Source organism: Chroicocephalus ridibundus, chromosome 10 (genome assembly GCF_963924245.1).
Source record: "Chroicocephalus ridibundus chromosome 10, bChrRid1.1, whole genome shotgun sequence".
NCBI lineage: Eukaryota > Metazoa > Chordata > Aves > Charadriiformes > Laridae > Chroicocephalus > Chroicocephalus ridibundus.
In genome coordinates this window covers 9,190,102-9,213,248 of record NC_086293.1, presented here as the reverse complement: position 1 = coordinate 9,213,248, position 23,147 = coordinate 9,190,102, and the positions used below count along the sequence as shown (strand labels likewise).

The following is a 23,147-nucleotide window of genomic DNA, read 5'->3' as shown; positions in this document are numbered from 1 at the left end:
ACGAGTTCCAGGACAGGAATTTTACAAACCCTGCTTCAGCTCTTTAGCTGTAGCACTTCGTTGAAGCGCAGATGCTGTCCTTGCACAGCAGCCTGGCTGCTCTCTGTCCCCTCCTGCAGTGGGAAATGCCTCATGGGCAGAACAGAGGCCAGACAAGGGTGGTTGGGATTCCGCAGCAGGCAGCTGTCCCTGTTAGGCACTGTAGCATCTGATTTTTAGTACCAAAGTATGTTATTTGGATCTAGCTTCACAACTTTATACTATCATTCTGCCAGCAATTGCTGCCTACTCTTTGCGCAACCACTACGAGTAGGAAGTACTTTATTTTTAAAATAATGATTGCTTCTTGCTTAATGTATAGCAAAAGACAATCCATGCTTGAAATTTTATACTTTCCCAAGACAAGATAACAAAGGAAATTCTACTTCATTTTGCAGATGAAATTGAGTTTTCCAGAGTTTTGCAAGAAGCCTGGGAGAGGAAGGGGCTGAACACAAATGCAAAGTCCCATGCAGGACCCTGCTCAGGCAGCTGCCCCCTCTGTTCCTCCCACGGCTGTTTTCTTGCGATGTGGATACATTTTCTCATGAGATGAATGCCGTAACTACTGAGCTAATTTTAGCTCTTGTGTAACATCTTAGTGTTGATTTTCCTGTTGACAAATCATGAAATACCTTTTTTTTTTTCTATACATCAGGTTTAAAAACTTAGCAACTTCCTCTGCAAGACAATAAGCACTTAAAACCAGGTCTTAGAAATAGCTGACGAGGTTTGTTTTTACAGCCCACTGAGTCACACCTGATGCTGCGTTTGATCCTCTTGCCACAGCCTGGCAGTACTGTGACAGGTCTTGCTGGGTCTGTCTTGTCTCTTTATCCACCATGGCAGTGACTGTGGGCATGTTAAATAACACCTTCATTTAGCTGGGCTAGGCGTAAGACTCAAATTATCAGCTGCTCACAAGGCCCACCGTGGATTAGTTCAGTAATAACATCCGCCCAGCTGTGTATTGTATTTTGTATTTTTTTTTTGCTTAGAGGCATTCTAGCATAAAAGCAATTGGATTACATCTTGTTTGTCATTGGAATGCAATGGCTCGTAGTATTTCTCACATCATATGATTTTCATTCTTCAGCCAAACCCATGGTTTGAGTGTTTATTCAAAGTGCAAGGCACGGACAGATGTAAGAAAGTAATTGACAGAAAAGCCTGTTCACTTAGAATTGTTAAAGCAGATGCAGAAATGCTGTACTAAGAATTTTTGGCCATTAAAGAACTCCTATTGATAAAATATGTTAAAAAAACAAACAAACAAAACCAGATGTTATAGACAGGTAAACTTCTGGAGAAATGCTCAACATATGCAAGAAAGTGAATTTCTTCTGTTCTGGAGTGCTCTTTTAGGTCAGAATGAAAAAAGACCAGAGGAAACCCCAGCTGGCTCTTAAGACATGAACACTGGAAAATTGGAGCCTCCCACTAGTCACTCAGCTAAATTAGTAATGAGTGAAAGTTGTCATTTACTTGTGACAATTACATGAATACTGTGGGTGGTTTTGAGGGGAGTCAGCGCTGTCTCATTTTCCGTCCCCGGAGCAGCGTGAGCCGAGGGAGCGAGGTCAGGACCAGGCTGGACGTCCCTGCTGGTGCCGCACAAGGGCTGGTGCGGGGCGGTGGGACGTGGGAAGTGGCTGGTCCCAGCTGGAGCTGAAAACCACCAGAGAAAGAACCAATTATTCTGACAGTGGGTCAGTGTCCATGGCCTCGAGGAGAGCTCACCGCACTACAGTCCTGCCCAATACCTCCCTGCGTGAGAGTGAAGCCTAAACAATGGCAGTATAAGGGATCATTCCGGTCTCCATGTGAAAAATTAAATTTCAGTTCCCTTGTAAAACTTTTTATTACATATAATGTTTGGTGCAAAACTGAAGCCGTGTGCACAGTTGGATGCATTCTTTACCCTCATTTTCCCATGAGACAAATAGTCCAAAAGGTTTCACAGTTTTTTCCCAGTACCCAAAGGAAAGAAGAGTGATTTCTTCCTGCTTTTATCCAGTTCTTTGCAACACAAGTTTCAGTTTCGTCTTAGGTGACTTTCAGAGACGCTCTGATCATCTTGAGGAACAACTGAGGGAGCTGGGGTTGTTTAGCCTGGAGAAGAGGAGGCTGAGGGGAGACCTTATCACCCTCTACAACTACCTGAAAGGAAGTTGTAGAGAGATGGGGGCTGACCTCTTCTCCCTGGTGACAAGTGATAGGAGGAGAGGAAACGGGTTCAAGTTACGTCAGGGGAGGTTTAGATTGGATATTAGGAAACATTTTTTCACTGAAAGGGTTATTAAACATTGGAAGAGGCTGCCCAGGGAGGTGGTGGATTCACCATCTCTGGAGGTGTTTAAAAAAAGGGTAGATGGGGCACTTAGGGACATGGTTTAGAAGTGTTTTTTTGTCAGGGTAGGCTGATGGTTGGACTTAATGATCTTAAAGGTCCCTTCCAACCTCAGCAATTCTATGATTCTATGATCTTCCCATGGCAGAGAATTTAGGTATGTGTCAGAGGGACTGTGAGCCAGGGAAAGGGGAGGGGAAACCCCGTAAATTTAACTGTTATTGTTGGAATAGTACTACTGCTAAAACAGCTAAGTCCCAAGGCAATCTTTGAATTGTGATATTTTAAATAATAATACACTTTGGATATTTTTGTTTAGGTTTTTTTCTGTCTTTTGACCTTGTAGCTACATTAATATCACATTTTTCAGCTTTTCCTTGCCACAGTGGGGTAAGAAATGCATTGTAACTTTAATGATACTTGAAAAGTTCATGATTTCTGAGGCAAGAAGTATAGAAAGCTGCCAAAATTTGAAAGTTTGATACTGGAAACAAAAGTTAGCTGTACTGTAAGATATATGCAGATTATAAAGAAATATACGTTAAAAGCTTTCAAAACTTACAGTACTTTGCAATGGATACATAAGATGTAGGGCTGAATGTGAACGAGAAGAACAGATCAAGGAATGGGTTACAATGACACATCGTGAACTGTCCCATGGTGGCAGAGGTACAGCTATGAGGCTCTCCAAGTAGATCACTTTGCCAGAAGTATTTGTAGCATGTACACTGGCAAATTATTTAATTATAATTTTTAATCAAAAGCTGATTACATTTAAAAAAAAGGGAAAACCTAAAAATTTAGAAAAATTGTTAAGAACGTATTTTAAACCTAGTCCTCTACTAGCGAGACCTGGCCATATGACCACTGCTAAGGATTTTTACTTCTCGCTCCCTGTATCCGCCACGGTACCGCGCGTACCGCGTGAACCCCCACGTGCTGCGCTGGTTGTGCACCGCTGGCGACAGCCAGGCTGGCAGCAGGGTCGCTGCCGAGGGTTACTGGGGTGCTTTGTGCTGCTCGCTCTCATGGTACGTGCATCTTTCCTACATCTTGTGAGGTCTTTGAATCTTTCTCCATGCCCTGTCGTACAGCCCCCGGCGCAGTGGGGCGTGTGGTTGGTGTAGCTCTCAGGGATCTATGTTTAAACGCACACACACAGGTCTGTACCCGTGTGGGTGACCACCCTGCTGGGTGACACCCGCAGCGGTGGCCGAGGTCTGGGCTGAGCGGCTGCTGCCCAGCCCGTGTTGGTGCCAGCTGTGCATAACCCCCAGGAAAGCACCTTCCCCTTCCAGCACGTGAAACTGGTCATTTGGCAACGGGGCTGGAGCAACAGGCGCCCATGGAAAGGAAAATGTGATTAGCACTGGGGCCGGGGCCTGACGTCAGCCCGAGCAGGAAGCCGCGGACGCGGTCGGAGCTGCCAAGAAAGGCTCGCCTGTGCGGCTCGGCTCTTCCCCAGCCACAGCCAGCGGGGCCAGGGTGGGGACAGGCTGCCAAGGCCAGCCCCTTTGAGAAGAGGAAGCTTTTGGAGAAAACCAGCCCTCCACAGCAGGCCGAGGCAGCGGAGACCAGGGAGCGTCACCGGCCGCGGCCCGAGGCACACACCATGCGCGGATGCCGCTGATGGCCGCAGCGGGGACAGGGGACTCTCAGGAGAGGGACTTCAAAGCCATGCCCCTGCAGCAGCCGCCCCCGGCCCTGAAAGGGGGCTGCCCCCCGGCTCTGTACATCCACAGCATGCCTGCCTGGGTGCTGGAGGATTTCTGCCAGAAGATGGACTGCCTGAGTGACTACGACTGGATGCGGTTCGGTGAGGGGGCCGCGGGCCAGGGGCTGGCGGTGGGGTGACGAGGGGGTGGTGAGGGGGCCGGGGGGCTGGCGGTGGGGTGGCGATGGGGGCAGGCGCGGCGGCAACGCGTTTGGAGGTGCGGTGGAAGGGACAAGGCCATCCCCGCGCAGGGCCTCGGGCTGAGTCTCTCCCCAGTGCTCAGAGGAGCGTGTCCTGTAGACAGGGAATTCCCGGGCTCCCGTCTGTTTTCAGGATCAAGTGAAACCTGTGATTAACAGGTGGAATTCCAGACTTCCGTGTTGCCTCTGCCTCTCCTGGCAGCCAGGCTCCCTCCCCTCGCCTGCCGCTTACCTTTCCCACTCCCTTCTCTGTTTGCACTTTATCTTTGCTACTTGCTCGTCGGTTTTCACAAGACCCCTCACAAGTCCTTACATGTTCTGTTTTTCCTTTCTTTCTTCACTTCATATATGTTCCCTCCTACTTAACTGCCCCTGCTTTTCTCCATCCTGGCCATGTCCAGTTAATAGGTATAGAAAATGTAGTCCCTGAGTTTTTTATTCTTTTTTCTGTATCCCAGTCCAAACAATTCTAACCTGAATCTTTTCTTAGTTGGCCTACCACCTTCTTTTATTTAACATGATTTCATTTCATTCAAGACTTCACTGACTCTGTCTGCTGAGTAAACTCTTCCCCAGTTAAACTGGCTGACCTGGGGTGGAGTTCGCCTCCCCTATCTTCAGATGCATGAAACCATAAAACTGTATGTGGAATGTCTGTCTGACGCCAGCTGAGGTGTCACCTGGGGGATCTCTGTGTCCCAGCCCCAGCCTCCCTCCTCTGGGCTGAGCTTCAGGAGGGGTGAGCTGCGAGGGGCCGAACCAGACGCCAGCGCTGGGGATCTCCATCTCCACCAGCCCCACAGACCACAAATGAGCACGTCTGAATTTACGCAAAATCCCAGGGCACAGTGACAAGGTGATGGTGTGCCACAAGCCACTGTTTCAGCACAGTTCATCCTGGCTTCTCTACCTGGCCCCTCTGCCCTAGGGGGCTGTCACCTTGTCCCCGCAGCTGGCACAGGCTGCCCCACAGTGGGCACTGATGAGGTGGAAGATGTGGCACAACCCCATCCCAAAGCTAAGGGCATTCTTAGTCACATGTGGTCTTTGACCGTCCTGGTTCCAGCTTGTGCCATAACTCTGGCACTCGCACCGCGTCCGGGTGCATGGGATTTAGCAGTAGTTAAGCAAGGGGAGGGGGCTACGTGTCGGTGAGCGAGGGGTCACCAGCATACTGTGCGCATCCAGGAATTGGGAGAAATTGTGTAGGGTCAGCTTTAGCACGGTATCTCCTGCTCTTAAAAATAGCAGCGTTTCACCCATAGCTTTATCTGACTGTAAATAACATCCAGATGATTCAGTTACTATTTGGCTTACCATAATATTAGTATTTAGTAACGTAGGCAGGAGTGCAATCTCACTACTGATTTCTGTTACCTATTTTGGGATAATCGCACCAGGAATTTAATCTTTATTTTGGTACAAAGTACTAAGGTGAAGGAAGATTATGGGGAAAACATGCTGAAAAGTGTGACTAGGTTTTCTTTTCCGGTCTCTAATATAACAACATTTTTTCCAGAATAGTCAAAGGAATAAAAGGAATATCTTCCTTTAGGAAATGAATTTCCTTCATGTACACATAGCTAATTTATTGTGATCCTTCCTTTTAAAAGTGTGCAAATGAAAAAGCAAAGTGTGTCTCACACCTTAGCACTCCCTGCTTGCACTTGCTTGTTTTTTTCTAACTTTTACACAAAAATATCGATTGTCTCCTACTAGCCTCTTACGTGATAACTGACCAAACAGAGCTACGGAAAATCAAGTGCATGGAGAGGACAGGGATCAGCATAACCCGAGAGCTGATGTGGTGGTGGGGCGTGAGGCTGGCGACAGTGCAGCAGCTCGTGGACCTGCTGCAGGGACTGCAGCTCTACCGCGCCGCTCAGGTCATCCTGGACTGTGAGTAGCTACCCCTTCCCCCCTGCAGCCAGACCCAGGCCTGTAAATCTCCCCTCCTGGCTGAAGAGACTTTTTGCTGGGAGTCTCATGCTCAAATTCTAAAATTTCTCCACTGATTTTGATTTTCTACTCTCTCACGTAAAATTCATGGTGGGAAAGGAAGAGGTGACAGAGGAGGAATGAACTGGCCCCTCTGGTTCATCATCCCACCTTTGCAGTGGCCATGTCGGATGCTCGGAGAGGTGCCAAGAGAGATTGGCCATGCTCTGAGCCAGGGGTGGCACAGCCATTGCACCAGGCAGGCTTTCAAAACAGAGCATAGTTATGAATGTTTTAATTTTTTCATACATTTTTGTTTATCCATGAAATTTTGTCATTATACTCTAATTGTCAACAGAGTAGAACATCTCATCAGTTTTGCCTCTGCAGCTTGCTTTCCTGCACCATAAGAAAAAGGTTATGAAAAGGAGAAATGGTTTATCAACTACCTACATTACTATTTCTTTATCTCACTTCATATTTTCTCTATTTCTATCATGTGTTCTCAATCCCTCCGTAAATTAAACAGCTGTAGTCTTTTCTAATTCTTTGTGTGTAATTCTTCTCAACTATCTCCAGGTTGGTCTATTTCAGATTTATCTTTTTTTGAGGTGGAATGATTAGAGTTTGAGCTCAGTGTGCCTAGTTAACGTAAACCATTGCCTTAATCACAGCACTTAAATATAATTTGCCTTTCCATTTTTCTCCATTGAAAATTATGTTTAAATTGCAGCTGTCTGTTTTTGTAAGCCAAATTGTACCTTTATCCAGTTCTGCCACCAAATTTGTTGAACCCTGGACAACATACTGTCTTTCAGTACTGAGGTGCCCCAAAAGTTTCACACATATTCCCACCCAAAATCTACTTTCTGGAAATCAGAAGTTTGTATGAATTTTGCCAGTTCTCCATAGAGAATTACTAGAAATGAAAACTACAGATTTTTGTTATGTGGCCAAAAATGCTTAGAGAAGGACTATCCAGGTGCATATGGGAAACGCTCAAAGCTTGTGCGGGCGTAGGCTTCTGCAGGTGGAAAATGTGCTTCTGTGGCAGGGAACTGCCAGCGCTGTTGAGTCACCCCACCAGCAGCTGTTGCGAAACGGCAGCCTGCGCTGCAGCCCGAGCGCAGCTGGCATTCGCCGCGCGAGGCATTTCTCATGGGAAGTCCAATAATGCGTCATGGGTTCTCTCCACAGCCTTGCTTTCTGCTGCGCTGCTGGGTTTCTGTAGTTCCTGGCATTGGCGTGACTCTGCACCTTCAGTTTGGTATGGCAGAAAAAAATCTTTAACATTGGTATTCTAAATTCTATTTTCTTTTTTTTTAAAAAAGAATATTAAGTACTACAGCACAAGCAGCCTTCAAGCAAATTCTGTCTTAGTGCCTCAAACCCAATAACTACAGACCCTAACGAGAGCGTTGCTCAGTTAATGTACCTGATTTTGGCATCACCCATATGCAGCCTCTGATTCAGCAGATCCAGTTTCTGACTGAATTCAGTCACGGCGTTCAGCTCAGGAGGCAGGAACAATTCTTACTCCTCATCCCTCACAAAGCAAACAAAGCTCCAGGAAAGTGAACTCGAATCTGCTTTCATTTGTACATCTGTAATGCAATTGTTAATTCGGTCACAGCGACTGTGACTTTGAGGGTCCAATCTGAGTGGACAGGATTGGAAACAATATATTGATTTTTTTAATTTTTTTAAATGCATTGAATAAATCTGATGTAGATATCACCAATGTAATAAGCCTGGCTCCCTGATAATGGTTATTTTTATGGATACTCTGGACTAGAGGCTGACTTACATGATGTGACGGCACTTTTGCTCTGTGCCTGTTCCATATTTAACACAGTTGGTTCCTAGTCTGTAAAGAGAGTTTCTGGGTGCTCTCCTGTAACACACTATAACCTACCACCTTAACTGCTAATTAGTTCCAGCCCTTCTCCCCCGTCTGAGTGCGTTCTGGGGCCCACCTGTGTTTACGGCTGGCTTATTTCGGTGTATTCCTTTACAGAGTTCATTGATGTTTCTGTAATCCCACTTTATACATTATGATTTAATAAAACAAAATCCTGCATTCTCCTTCCGAGAAACGTAAAAACTGAAATTGAAAAATCACTGAGTGTTTTTACCACTACATAATAGCAGCAACATTTTTAAACGTACTTTTTATCTGTCATGGAAAAGGCTGGTTTTGCGTAGTTAGGTATGATGCCTTTTCTTTCCCGTGTGGGTTAATTTTTCCATTTTTGCAAAAGCTGAGTTCAGGGAGCTTAGAAAAGTTACCTGTTAAAACTGAGATGCTGCTGCTTTTACCCCAAGGCAGAGGGTTTTCTCTTCTCTTACAGGCCTTTAAAACAAGACCATGAGTAGATTCCAAACTGCGAGCAGCTCAGCACATTGCAGTGGCAAATTGCTCCCAGGGAGGCTTCATGTAGTTAATTTCAGGGAGCTATTGCTTGGAAACCACCACTTTGTTGGGTTCCAGCTGGTGCGCAGGACATTCAGTACAACCACCCCCTGGAAACCCAGAGTCTCTGATGGTTACACCTGGTCCTGTCTGCAAAGGCCAGGACACGGCATTAAATCCGGAGAGGTGGCACTTCAAAGCCCCTGACAGTCTGCTTACACTGAACCAAGTAAGATTTGTCCCTCTGGTTATGCAGATTGCAAAGAGTCAGGTTTCCAACCCAAAAGCAGCTTCCAGCAGCATCACCATTAAAAAATAAAGATACAACCCAGACAAAAATAATCATCATCACCGCACAGAAGCACTCCTCATGCTGCTGTTTGTCTGAGTGCTTTTCTTTTAAGTGTTGTGTAAATATCACTGCAGCTTGCGCAACACGCGCTTCAGCCTCTGGCACAAGAGGGGATTACCCGCTTGCTCTTGGGATTCTCTGATTTACCTTTTTTGTTGTTGTTGTTAATTGACCTTTCTCAAAAACATTTCTGACACATTTTGGTCTTCACTTGCCACAGGCTGCAAAAACTAAGGGTTGTCCCCCTGTTAAAAATAAACCCTAATCAACTTCCCCCAGGGTGCGGGAGTACGTGTCTGGGATTCCGAAGGAAAAGCTTGGTTTCTAAAAAATGTAGTTGGCTGATGCAAGTAAACAGGGATCTTTATAATGATTTCTGTGGGCTAGAGAGTGAATAGGGAAAGTAAACACTAAGAACTCATGGCGATAAATGGCCACACTCAATTCAGCTCCTTAAGGCACTGAACTGCTGTAACAGATCTAAGACACCTCTCTTTCTCCCGTTTCCTCTGGGACAATGGGTGAACTTCAACATTAGATGGTTCCGTGAAGGGCTTCATAGGCAGTTAGAAGTGATTTTGGTTTTGACTCGGAATTCTGTAAAGCAATATGAAGGTCAGATAAAGATGTGTTAAAATTTTTAGTTATGTTTCTGGATGATCAATATTAATTTTTGTCCCAGATCAATTCACATGCAATAAATTGCAAAACCAGCATGAAATGATCTTTTTAAAAAACTTCTAATAGTCTTTTATGTTGAAGTCCATAGCAAAGCTTCATATTAATTTAAGTTGCAGAAAGACTGGATTATTTTGTTGTTCTGCCATGTGGAAGTAATTACTTTTTCTGGAATTTACTCAATACAGACATTCCAGTGTGTGCTCAGTCATAAGCAGAAGTGATTTCTGGCAGGATCTTTTCAGGTTTAGACAAATCCTTGAGGTCTCTTTACCCTCTATTTCTGCTTTTTTATCTATATCTGAATCTGCTTACTCAGGTGATTCCTCTCGGGCAGATACAGGGAATACATTGCTTGTTCTGTTGGGCACTTCAAAAAATGAAGTGGCCCTTACATCACCAGAATTGTAGTCATTCTTACTTAAAGGAGTCAGAGGCAACACATGGGTGGATGTTTTGCTGGCAGGTTACTTCCAGGAGAGTTCTACCTCCCTTCAACAATTTCTTGCACTGCTCTAGTCCCACTTCTGGATGTCCATAAAAATACATTTTTTTATGTCAGTTCTTTAGCTTCAGTAGTGAACTGTTTGTCTGATGTGCAGGAAGTTGCAAAATTCATGAAAAACCCTGAAAAATAGGTTGGAAGAGGGAAGTGATTCTAATTTTACAGACTTCTAGGTTAAAGTACAGGAGGGAAAAGCCAACAACTGCAGAATACAGGGACTGTCAGTTTTGATTAAAGGCCTGCAGGCTGTTTGATAGTGGACTTCAAAAACCCGTAAAATGTGGGATTTCATAGCATTCTGACACAGTCATAAAGAAACATCCCTGATTTTTCTGAGTTTTAGTTTGAAGACCTAGTTTCATGCCAAGCTGCGTTCACAGGTGACATTGAAGAAAGCGGGTACAAACCCCAGACAGAGCTCAAAGAAAGGTGCCTGGCACGAAGATGCCCGTTTCTGCTCCTCGTGCCCATTATTGCCTTTCCCTGCTCTTGAGCTGCTGCCTTTAGTGCCCTGGGACCGTCAGGGCTTGTCTGCCCTGAAACAGCTCTACCCCATCTTGCTTGATCATCAGGAGCAGAGACCGTAAATGAAACACACCGCTTCCTGCCTCTCTCAGATACTCCCAATGCTTTGTTTGTACAAAAAAAAAAAAAAAAAAAGAACAAAGCTATTATCTGATTTCAAATACAAACAGAGGCCTGCGGCTTCTCATTCCAAGGTCACCACCGCACTTAAGATACAAAGCTAAAACACCACAAGATACAAAGATAAAACAGCAGGACAAAAACCCCCTTGTATTAATGCTTGTGTTTATTTTCTTTTATATAAAAATAAAACATTCATTTTGATTTTTAAGAAAATGCTAAATGTATTGCTGACAAAAGGTGTCAGGTAGAAAAAGGTTAGAACTGCAAGCAGGAGAACGTGGTTATTGGGCAGCAGAAAGTCCGTATATCGTCCCCAGTGCACGCTGGGCATTTCCAAGCTCCTTTTCAACCTCAGTGCTAAATATGTTCATGGAGAAGCTGCTTCCTCAGGAGATTTTTACAACCTTGTATATCACAGTATCTTGCATATTTTTGCTTTATTTTTCCCCCACCCTAACTATAGCCTAATCTAATTTTAATAATTCCCTCTAAGATGTACATACTCTTCAAGTCTCTTTTAGAGCTGTAGTGAATCAATAATTCAGCCTATAATTTTTCCTTATATATCAGTAAGTCTTGACCTTTGACCATTTTTATATTTCTCCTAGATTGTCTCCAGTTTCTTTCTGTTCATAAGTAAAAGTATGATTCTTTATTGCAAATAGTTCTATATAGGAAAGTGTTTAGGGGCATAGTCATGACACTAAGCCCACATAACCGAAAACCCTCCTAAAACATTTAACGGCTAAAACCAATACAATTCAGTCAAACGTCCTCAGTCTCATGACAATTAACAAAGAACTGGATGCATTCTTTAGGCTGGGAGATATTTGTGATTTGAGATCATTGTCTGAAAGACGGTCAATGGAAAATGACAAAATAAATACACTATTATTGCTAATTCCTTATTGTAAGAGACTATGTATCTTCTGCATAGCTGTCACAGATATTTGTTGGAAGCTATCGCTTCTTATTAATTTTCAGTAGTAGTTAATGTCATGAATATGGTCTGAATTTAAACACCAATAGTAGTCCAGCAATTTAACAATAAATTGCTTGAATGTTCATTTTAATGTTCACATTAACTTACAGTCTGTTCTCCTGACTAGGTTTTTTTCCTGGTAGCTGATTAGAGTCAGACTCTGTTTTCCCTGGTAATCTTCATCTTTCCTTTCTTCTCTTTTGAAGGGACATCAGCCTCTAATATTACCAACTCTGAAAAAGAAGAGAAGGCAGAGCCGCCTAAACAGGAGAACATATCTTTAACTCCCACAGAAACCAAAACTAAAGAGAGAGAAAATGAGATAAGTCTGTTGCCATCACCAGACTCTTCACTCCTGGGAGTATCACCAGCAGGTAGGAAGTAATAGATACAGAATTTGCTTTAACATTGGAATGACTGTGTAGACAAGACTGCTTCCCATTTGCTTTCAGTATAGAAGAATGAATATATTGCTCTTAGAAATGGTCACATTTGAATATTTGCCTTTTTCCTAGCACTGTTGTCTCCTGAACTGTTTATTCCCAACTTTAGCAGACAGCCTCCTGTTCCTCCTTCCAAGAGCTCTCTCAGCCTTGAGAGATGCTGGCTAAATCTGTCCCTGGGGCCTCAGGACATTCCCCAGGTCTCTGTGAACACCTGGGTCCCGTCACAGCTCCGTACCAGATCAGCGCATACATTCCTCCCCATGTCCCTCTCTCCGTGCCAATGAGCCCAGGGCAGAAGAGCCGTGCACGGGCCAGCAGTTCCCCTGCCTGGGCAAGGAGGGAGCGGAGCCACAGGACCCACCGCAGAGGCGTCTGACCAGCCCTACAGACACGGGGAGCTCTGCGTCACCAGCCAGGACCAGAGATCGGCAAACTCATCCTGCAAAGAGGAACGAGGAACATAGCTCCCTAGCTTCTCACAGTATTTCACATTTTGACAGCTTCTCACAGGTTATCCCTGGTTAGGAAATTCAGCAAAATATCCCAGACCTTCATAATTAGTCACAGGCAAAAATTAGTATTGCAAAAATAAGGTGTATTTTCCATGCTGTTATTTCAGTTTCAGGTGCTGTTCCTGAAGGAGCCTTGTATTCACTCCCCTCTCCACCACCTCCCCCAAGAGACCTTTTGAAATCCTTACAGTCAAATCCTCCCGTCTCATCAAGTGTGAAGGTAAATCCCTTTAGTACTCATTGATTATAACAATGAAAATCATCTTTATGGCATTCTGTGTTTTTTTCAATTAAAGTTTATCCCTTTACTTGTGTAAAATATAGATCTGGTGAATAAGGGGGGCTTTATTACAATTTGTTTGGACTGAATATAATGGTAATGCAACAGTTAGATTACTTATAGTATACATCACTTTTTTGCCGGTGAAGGACCAGTGAGGGGAAAAATTAACAATATTGCACACTGCATAGCTCAGCATGGGTAACATGCCCACAAATAGCAATTGATTTTGAAGGAATTTCTAGTATAGATTTTACACAGGACTTAACATTTCTGGTGGGATCATACAACAGGGCAATATATACCACAGACTAGTCAGAATGGCATACTTCTTTTAATTTTTTACATAAAATGTGGTTTCTGCTCCAAACTGGGCTAGTACCAAAGTTCAGTCAGGTTGCCCAGAGCCTTGTGTAGCTGACAATTGGCAGTCTCCAGGGATGGAGGTTCCATCACCTCTCTGAGCCCCTGTTCCAGTGCTTAACCAGCTCACTGGGGAAAGTTTTTCTCATGTTCCTAATGATTTCCATGCAGTTTCCCGTTCCTCCCTATAGCTCCGGTTCTCCAGTCTCCCTGCAGTTCTCTTGTCTTTAAAATAGTCTGGCTGGATCTGGCCTGCGGTTCTCAGATTCTTTCCCAGATCCATGTGCACGCTGTGGTCCCATCATGGTTCTGTCTTGGCCTGTTCTCTTTGGTTTATTTTGTTTGAGATTTTTTTAAAGAAGATTGTGTTTTAAGACTTTAAACTCTCCCAAAAGAACATGGTTCAAGAGTACCAGCCAGAAGAGAAGATGGCTACAAAGAATGCAGTAGTTTCAGAGTTTCTTGAGAGGGGGTTGTTTTGTTTTCTCAAGGCTGGAGCACACGAAGGTTGTGAAAGCTGCGTGATTAGGCTACAGTGGAACTGTAATAATGATTGGCATTTGGACTTGCCACACTGGAAGCAAAACATTATTGTGCAACCGATGCCAGGTGCTTCAGAAATAGATGGGAAGTTCCTACCAGAACATAAATACATTAAGAGGGACACTACTTTCTGATCCAGCTCTTCCTTGATATATGCCCCAGCCATACAGATTAATATTTTTTGTAGCTTAAACATCACTTCAAATAAATATATGGACTTTTAAACAAAACTAAGTCTGTTTTCTAGGAAAGGTGGAAATGCAAATGAGTAACTGTCTTCTAGTCTCTTCTACTATGCAAAATTTTTACATCAGCAAAGCACATCAGGACAGGTATTACAAAGGGAAACACTGAATAATTGCAGAGCAGCTTTCACAATTTCTTTCAACAATCACAGTGACTGCTTAAATCACGGGAAAGAAAATATGACACCTGAAAGAAGGAAAAAGCATATGAATTTTCATGAGATAAACTTGTTTCTTCTACAAATGTGTAGCCTTGCAGCTCTTCTAGTCCTCAGCAGGAGACAATGACCGATCTCCCCAGCGGGAGTCTCTTGTGGACCCCGAGGGAAGTTACTAATGCCACAAATGGTTTCAGTGACAAGAGCAGGATTTGTGAAGGTACTTTTGCGGATGTCTACAAAGGTCAGAGGAACAACATGGTGTATGTCATCAAAAGATTGAAAGAGGCAAGTACTCCACCTTTTCTTTTTCTTTGAAGGGGGTATGTTATTAGTATCTCTCGAGCATTAGCAGTCGTTTAATATTGTATTGCAAGGAACCAGAACAGCTACACAAGAGGAGAGGTAAAAAGGAAATGATGTCAAGTAAGTAAACCTAGATTCAGCAAACACATATGAGAGATATTTCACTCATGGGAGTAGTTTTATTAACTCTGTCCATGGGAGTAGCCTGCAATGTCGCTGCCTTGGCGATTGGATCAGAGGTGTCTTTACACTGGGTTTTGTTCTAATTTTCAATTAATTGTTGCCTTTGACACACAGTTGCCATCAGTGATACTTGCCAATTTTCTAAAGTAGCTTGTCATCTAGAGACTAAAACGTCTGTATAAATGCAATGTCTTAATAATTACTATTGACATTCTATTGCATGTTTTCACTTTTCAGGTGGAATGCACAAACCCAAATTCCACCCAGAGATTCTTTCACACAGAAGTACAGATTTGCTTTCGGTAAGTGGCTGGCTTTCCAACGCAACCCCTGTGTGCTCTGCATGCGGCCCGTTGCCCGTGTGTTTGGTTGAGGACGCTGTGTCCCCCCCGGGCGCCGTGCTGGCCTGGGGACCGCGGGGTGTGGACGGGCTCTGCCGGAGCCCTGGGAAGCATCGTGCCTCCCGCGATGCTGCAGTTCTCCGCTGAACAAAGGCAGCCGCTGGGGCGAGGAAGCCGTGCCTTCTGGAGCTTGGCAGCCCTCCTGCCGGGGCTGCGATGGGCTCCCCTCACTGCGAGGGGGGTTGCCCTTCTGCCACCCGGCTCTCGGCCATCCTGTGCTGCCAGCTGCAGGACACAATTCCCAGTGGCCTTCCATTCAGGAATTCATCCCAGCTCAGGAATGTATTTTTCTGTGTTGCTCTTATTTCATTTGCAAATCAGTGTTGATCTGTGCCTGCAGGTGTTGTCATGTCAACATTTTGCAGCTGCTGGGTTTCTCAGTAGAAACTGGATTGCACTGTCTGATATATCCATACCTGCCTAATGGATCACTGCAAAACCAGCTTCAGCCTCAAGTAAGCAAATAATCTGAGTCTATTATCTACCTGTGATTGCAAGTCCTGTCCTGTTATTGTATGAAAGCCAATTATATCTCTCTGAATTCTGAGAAACAGTCAAAAAAAAAAAAAAGTGCCCAAATACCTTGACCACAAGCACTAGAAGGCTGCGGCTCTCCTCCAGTTTTTCTACTGCAAAGCACATCAGGTCAACAGGAATTTTCTGTGGGGCGGCCTTTAGATTTTTAAAGTAATAAGGAATCTGCAAAACATGCCTATTCATATTGTAACACTTCATTGGATTTGGGAACAGTTTGCTGTAGAATCCATCATCATGTTCATTTGCACAATGAGCTACAAAGTTTTACAAGGGATTCAGAGGGAACAGATTGAGATGTTCTTACCTACAGAAAGAACACTTCCAGAGGAGATCACGAGGCAGAAAAACATCAGAAAAGCAATCCACCAAAACCAGTGCTATGCCTCAATAATGGCCAGCACTTGATGCTTTGGACAAGCGTGATCCTTGCTGTGTCCTTATCTCACCTCCTCCCGTGGCAGGCAAAATGTGCAGCACAATATATAAGAATATGTTCCTTCCTTGACCTAGAAATCATCAGTTTCTGTCTTGGACCAAACTTTTGATTCAGGTCAGAGTTTTGATTGGCACTACAACTAAGCCTTTGGTTTTCAAAACTACTAATGTCTTACTGGGGTTTTTTTACCATTTTTTTCCTCGCTTCCTTGCAGGCTGATTCTGCTCCACTGACCTGGGAGATGCGAATTAGCATCGCTGTACGACTCATCCGAGCTGTAGAGTATTTACATAATTTTGGAATTCTTCATGGGAATATCAAAAGGTGAGGGGTTTGGCATAGCAGCACTTCCTTGGGCACCTGTTAATTACAGGGTTTCTTTGTCAATAATGGCTCAAAGCTTATGCAATTTTGAAATCCACTTGTGGTATCTTTCTGCTGTCTCTTGTTCTGTGGGTGTTTACCATTTTATGTTTCATCTGCCTCTCTTCTCTAAATGATGGAAGTATATTCTTTTGAAGTAGTTTTTGGAGTGCTTGTTCTTTCCCTCTCCCTTTCTACCATTCTTTATCCTTTCATTCATAGCTGGAAACTTTCAGCACTTAACTTTAACTTTACTTTAAAAGTGTAAAACTTTAAATCTTTACCTCAAGTTAAAGTAAATACTTGACCAATATTGTTACTTGTCTTTCTTTATCACAGCTCAAATGTCTTGTTGGATGAAAACTTTACACCAAAGCTTGGACATTCAGGTCTGCGACTGTATTCTGTTGATAAAAAATCAGAATATGCTGTGATGAAAACCAAAGTCCTACAAGCTTCGCTTACTTATCTGCCAGAAGATTTTATCAGACATGGGCAGTTAACAGAAAAAGTTGATATATTCAGCTGTGGTGTGGTATGTTGCCTTTTTTCCATGTTCTGCTTCATTCTTTGGTGCTTCCGGACAGAAAATTGCATATAAGAGCATGTGCCGCATACAGTTGTTTTGCCAGAAATTTCATATCATAGTTGCTGACTATATAATGTGTTGAAATCCTGTTTTTAATTATGTTCACAGTCCAAATATACTTCAGTTTGTGGCAAAGTGAGGTGAATCTTTTGAACAACAGAAACAAAGTTGTTTCTTGTTGCAAAAAAAATATTACTGCTGATGGTTTTTTTTTAAAAAAAAAGAACAGCAGAAAGACTGCAGTTAGGTTCTCAGAATTCTTGCAATTTGCCACGTGAACTGCCACAAACATCACCTGCTAATTTGGAAGTTCGACTAAAATAATTGATAGCCTATGATGTCTGCTGTCTCCAGGTGTTTCAATTTAAATAGGAAGTTACTCTGTTCAGTGTGATCGCTCATCTGGATTTAGAATGAGCTTCTTCTCACCCTTCGTTTCAACATATCTGTTGTACCTAACTATAAAATTTGGACTTGGCTCTGGAGGTAGATCTAAAGTGTCATAAAGATTGCCCAGATCTGGCTTTGTTAAGCTATCTGAAGTAAAAATATAATTTAAAAATGCCCTGGCAGTTCAATATTTCTTTAGTTACAAAGCTCATTTTAAAAAATGGAATTAATTCTGAACAAATTGTTTTATCTTTCAAATATACTTCCTAGGTCTTAGCAGAGATACTGACAGGGATTAAGGCACTGGATGAAGGAAGACAGCCTGTCTATCTGGTGAGCAAAAGCAGGAATAATGAATACCAGCGTGAGTGAATGGGGTTGCTGTCATAAAATGAATTTTCATTTATACGAGCGCAGTTTGTTATTTGCAGTCTGCTGCACACATCCTGAAGAAGGGATGTTGAAGCCTCATCCTGGTTCCATTAACACCAGTAGCCTACCTGCCTTTAACTAGAAGCAGAATATACATTCCCATTGCACATACCACACTCGTGAGTGCTGGCCTGATGATATTAGGAGATACTCCCGAATAATTGGTGTTTAAATACGTGCTTATTTCAGAGACAAGGCTTTGTGCTGAAATGCTGCTGCATGCTTTTTCTGTGCCAGAAAGAGGTGTTAGGAGCCAACCTGAATGGGGAAACCTGGGTAGGTGGTAACTGCAGTTCCTCCTCATCGTGTTTATCAGGCGTCGATGTATTGCACAACTGTCTGGAATTTATCCCCTGGCCCATTTGCCCGGGCTGGGATTAGGGCAACACAAACCACTTTCACAAGCAGCCGGCACTGGCCAGGATCACTGAATGCCATTACCACCATCTTCATGAAAACAGACTCCACCCCTGTTCCCCCTGGGGGGGAGCGCTCCTTCCCTATGCCAGCTTGTTCCAGCCTTTGAGGGGAAAACGACAGTATTCTTAATTACTATTTCCAAGCAGTTCAGCAATGCTCAAATGGGTTCAGAAAATAAAGGATCCTAGGTTTCTGATTTCTTTAACAAATGTTTGAAAAGTCCTGTGCGAGAATGCTGCTATATACAGCACTGATTATTTTTCATTCCTATAAACGGGCATAAACTGAGAAGAGCTGGGTCTGCTTTAGTGAATTTGGCATTAGACACGTGCAGAGAAAACCTTTGGCCTTTTCTCTCCTGTGAAAACAAACACTCCTGTCAGTTGCACAAATGGAGATTCTTAAAGCTTTTAGGTCTGTAAACCAGCCATTAAGGAGCAATAATAACAAATATATGGCAAGACTCATATTCTCCGTAATTCAGACAGAAATAAACGTTTGTGTTAATTTTGCTTTCACTGATGTATCTCTTTCTTTTGAACAGAAAGATATGATTGCTGATGAAATTCAAACAGCGAAAGAAAGCTCTCACTCCAAAGTAAAAAATTTTGAAAAGCTGGCTGCCAAGGAAATATGCAGTAAATATCTAGACAGGAGAGCAGGACACTTGCTGGAAGAGGTTGCCATTGATTTTGCCTCAGCCATCTGCCTTTGTCTGAGAAAGAAGAAGAACTCTAACATAGCAGAGGTAATAGTTTAAATACGTGACCAAGATTTTAGTCTCCTTGACAGCAAGGTCATTCATGCCTTGCCTGTTTTTGAGAGTATTGACATAGGAGAACATGTGTAAGCAGGGCTACAGGAATTATTCTGCATTCACAGATTTTGTTGTTAAAAACAGGTGCTTGAAATTATGGAAATGGCTGAAAACAAATTAAGAGAGCATTACATCTGTGGAGGCAGCCTTTCTGGATTCTCTATGAATGCTCCAGAAGAAACTGATGATGAGACGATGAGTTTGAGCATGGATGTGCCTTCTGCGGGGGGGAATAAAGAGGGCAGCGCCCAGCCAGCCATCCTGATGAGTGCCGATCCACCCACAACTTCAGTAGCAGTTGTGTCACCCGACATTTACTGCGGACAAATGTCCCGGGTCCCTTGTGAATCAGATGAATCGAGCAGTTTTATATGGAATCCTTCAGAGAAATCTCCAGATGAGCTACCCAGCATCAGCTTTAAGGATTCAGAAACCGTGGCAGGCTCTGAGTGCAGGACGGGGCAGGTCCAGCCTGCAAAGGGCCTCCAGGAGAGGAGCGCAGCATGCGCCAAAGCTGACACATCCCGGGAGACGGCATCCGCGGCATGGAGCACCTTCCCACACAGAAACCCAGACAGCGACTCTTCCTGTTCTGCACAAGGTAAATATAGATAAACCTGAAGGCTGCACGCAGAACATGCAAAAGCATACAATCTTCAAGCTGTTTGGGCAAAACTGCCCCGTTCCTGTTTGGATAACAGAAGGCTGTGTAAAAGGGCTCTAGAATTATAATAGCAGGGACAAATCACTCTCTGCTCCAGAATCACTTAGGTTCTTCTTCCTACTTATAACACATTTCAGTAAATCTTTTATTCTTGGTTATGATTTTACCAATAAATCTACAAAACGTTTTCTGGTTTTCTATCAGATTTTTTTCCTAAGACAGTTTTGTTTTGTTTTGTTTTTAAATTTATTTTCTATTCCTTAGGCAATAGATGGATTTTGTTCTCAATATTTGGGCTTTTTTGTTTTTCAGTCAGAGAGACATCTTGGAAAATACAGATAAATGATCAAAAAAAGAAGCTCATGGAAAATATTTTGCTGTATGAAGAAGACAAATTAAGCAGTTCTGAACTTTTTGAATCATAAATTGGATGGATTTATTAGCAGTGGCCATCTCAGAAGAAGAAATCGGGACTGTCTCTTCATTAGAAAGATGGTAAAAGTGTACCTTTCGTGTAAGGTTAAGTAGCAGATCTGGATCAGAAACATTGGCCCTGACTGCAGAAAACAAAAGTGATCACAGAGAAGAAACAGAAAATACCTGCTCTAAGGCAGATCACAGCATGATGCCACTCTGTAAACAGAAGTGCCTTCTTCCTTTTCATCCGCAATGTAAAAAGGTATGGCAAACACAAACACTTGCCAAAATAATTTACGATCCTTTTGCAGTGTACTTCATAAAGCATCTACATATAACGTATGTCTTATTAAAAACGACAGTCCTAAAAGCAAGAGGACAAGCGCTGCTCAGCAGTGACACTGCCCTTTGCTGTTACCCCATCGCGTACAAGCAGACAGAAACCTTCAGAGAGACTGGAGAAGGTTTCAGTTTTCAAATGGATCTGTCCTATTCCATATAATCTTAGTTCACACACTCAAAAACTGCATTACCAGAGAGGGGAATTTTTATGCAAGTTCTCATATGTATTCTACATGATGCAATCTCAGTTTGAATTGCACTGAACATAGTTGTAAGTAAGTAATTTAAGCCATGTTGGTCTACTCCATAAGCTGCTCTACTACGTATGACACCATTTGAGGTCTAACCTTTACGTTTCGCTGTCAGGAGCTCTAAGACAGTGTTTAATACTTCATAAGACTATTTTTGGAAGTTACTTTTTTCTAAGTGTCCTTTACGTGTTGTAAGGTTTCTCATTATGTTTCACATGGTAACTGTTGTATATTTTGGATTAGGGACAAGATTTTAATTTAAAGTATCTTTAATTTTATAGGTCACTTGAAATGGGATTTGTTGTATTTATTTTGGCAATGGGTTAAAGAATCGGTGCAAGATGAGCTAGTAAGGGCCCTGATCACGGAGCCACGCTCCCCACGTGTTCTCAGAGAGGAGTCGCTGTGTGTCTCCCGGCTCACCCAGCATTAACAGCCTTGGGCTCAGCCTCGGGGAGCACTCCTAAAAGAAAACTAACAGAAACTTGTATGCTGTCATATTTATTATCAAGTGAAGGCCCCCTTAAGAAACTGTCACTTTTATTGTTATGACTATTTGTTATTTGTAATATTGCTAGCATATTCCACTTTTGCGCAGTCTAAGGAACTACAGGTTAATTACAAACAAGAAGAGCCACCTGAACACACAGCTCAGGTTCCAGACAGGTGTCTGCTGCCTCCTTCGCACAAGCAATAGGGCCTGATGTATGCAAATGGCTGAAATTCACAATAGAGTTCAGGGAATATTTTGGAAAAATACAAATTTATACATAATTCTTTTCATTGGAATTGTGTAATGGTATAGTTTTCCTAGCTTTACATGAAGGTCTCTGAGTAAGGCCTCATATCTTCTATATTTGTACAGTACCTGGTTCATTGTGGGTACTATTAGGAGCAAGTAAAAGTATTTTAACTAAAGAGCTGAGTATTAGAATCATCTACACATTTATCAATCAAATTTATTTCTACACTAAAAACTGGTGAAAACCCTTAATTAAAAGTGCCTTGGATACTGGCTATGTATTTGCCAGTGTCAGGTTTTTTATTTTACCAGAATCAAACCAAGAAGACATTGGTACCGACATAAGAAACATTGAGTGTATTCAGATTGGTCAACAGCTGCTTAATTATACATGAGATTTAATTGAGCTACTTTATGGTGCTGAAACTTTAACATTAATTGTTTTTCATGGGTATATTTTGGGAGATCCATGCTAAATACCTGGGTCTCCTCCAGGAGGACATGCACACGGGCACTCCCCAGAGCTGAATGGAAACCAGAAGTTTTATAGATTGAGGAACAGAATTTAGACACAGTTCTGTTTCACACAAATGCTTTACAGGTTTTATTCTTCTGTAGTCACAAAAGGAAACTGTTATTCTTTGCCTTCTTCCATGTTCATTCTAAAATTTCCAGAGGTGATCTACATGGTCTCGTAGAGTTACACTGGTCTCTAATGTAACATAGACGAGACACCGCGTGGTCTTGCAATAATGGTACTCTACTACAGCACTTGGCTATTCAGTATAAAGTATCTTTTAATCTCAACTTGGCAAATTTATACATTACTGTTTACTAATACCTTTGTGAATAAAAAACCTGAAAAAAATCCCGTCTTTGTAGCCTGTTTTTTCATGACTTGTGGCACAGAAAAATGTGTCTCAATCCACCCTATTCAGGTAAATTTGTGTTATTAGGGAAGCAGCTCAAGGTCTCTTTGCACACACCTAATCATTGGTAATCATTACTACAAACATGTTTATTCAGTCTTCGCTCACTTGTTAAATAGCTGATTTTTTCCTTTGAGGTGTCCCTAGAGAAAAATTTCACTCCAAAATGAATAATTACAAGAATTACTGGATACAACTGACACCGTTGATATTGTTGTTTAGATGCACAATCTATAGCATCCTTTATCCTCCAGACACTGTAGCTCTTTGTCACAAATGAAGGACAACTCTGCTTTTTTTTTTATCCATGAACCCCAGAATAAGAGCAAAGAATATAAATTTTAAAAAATACAGCTGTTATAGAACTGAAGAACCGTGCAAGTAAAACTCATTTGTAAATTAGCACCTCCCAAATGTGCTGTTAAAACCTAGAGGCTGAATATTATCCTGTATTGTTGATTAATAGCAAGAACTATCAATTCATTCACACATTATTCTATTATTTCTTGTATGTTTAATTTTAATAACATGCATAAATACAGCCATGGAAGTGTCACGTCTA

The 23,147-nt window shown here is 42.7% G+C and overlaps 1 protein-coding gene across 1 annotated transcript; it reads left to right on the top strand.

Moving 5' to 3' along the window:
- Positions 1 to 3,801: 3,801 nt before the first annotated feature.
- On the top strand, positions 3,802 to 22,511 carry IRAK2 (interleukin 1 receptor associated kinase 2). The gene is made up of 13 exons (XM_063348146.1): positions 3,802 to 4,205; positions 6,023 to 6,202; positions 12,026 to 12,193; positions 12,885 to 12,997; positions 14,460 to 14,654; positions 15,093 to 15,157; positions 15,597 to 15,711; positions 16,444 to 16,553; positions 16,932 to 17,127; positions 17,842 to 17,904; positions 18,968 to 19,171; positions 19,325 to 19,841; positions 20,217 to 22,511. The coding sequence occupies exons 1-13, from the start codon at positions 4,010 to 4,012 to the stop codon at positions 20,327 to 20,329; spliced, it is 2,235 nt and encodes a 744-aa protein (XP_063204216.1). The 5' UTR covers positions 3,802 to 4,009; the 3' UTR covers positions 20,330 to 22,511.
- Positions 22,512 to 23,147: the final 636 nt, after the last annotated feature.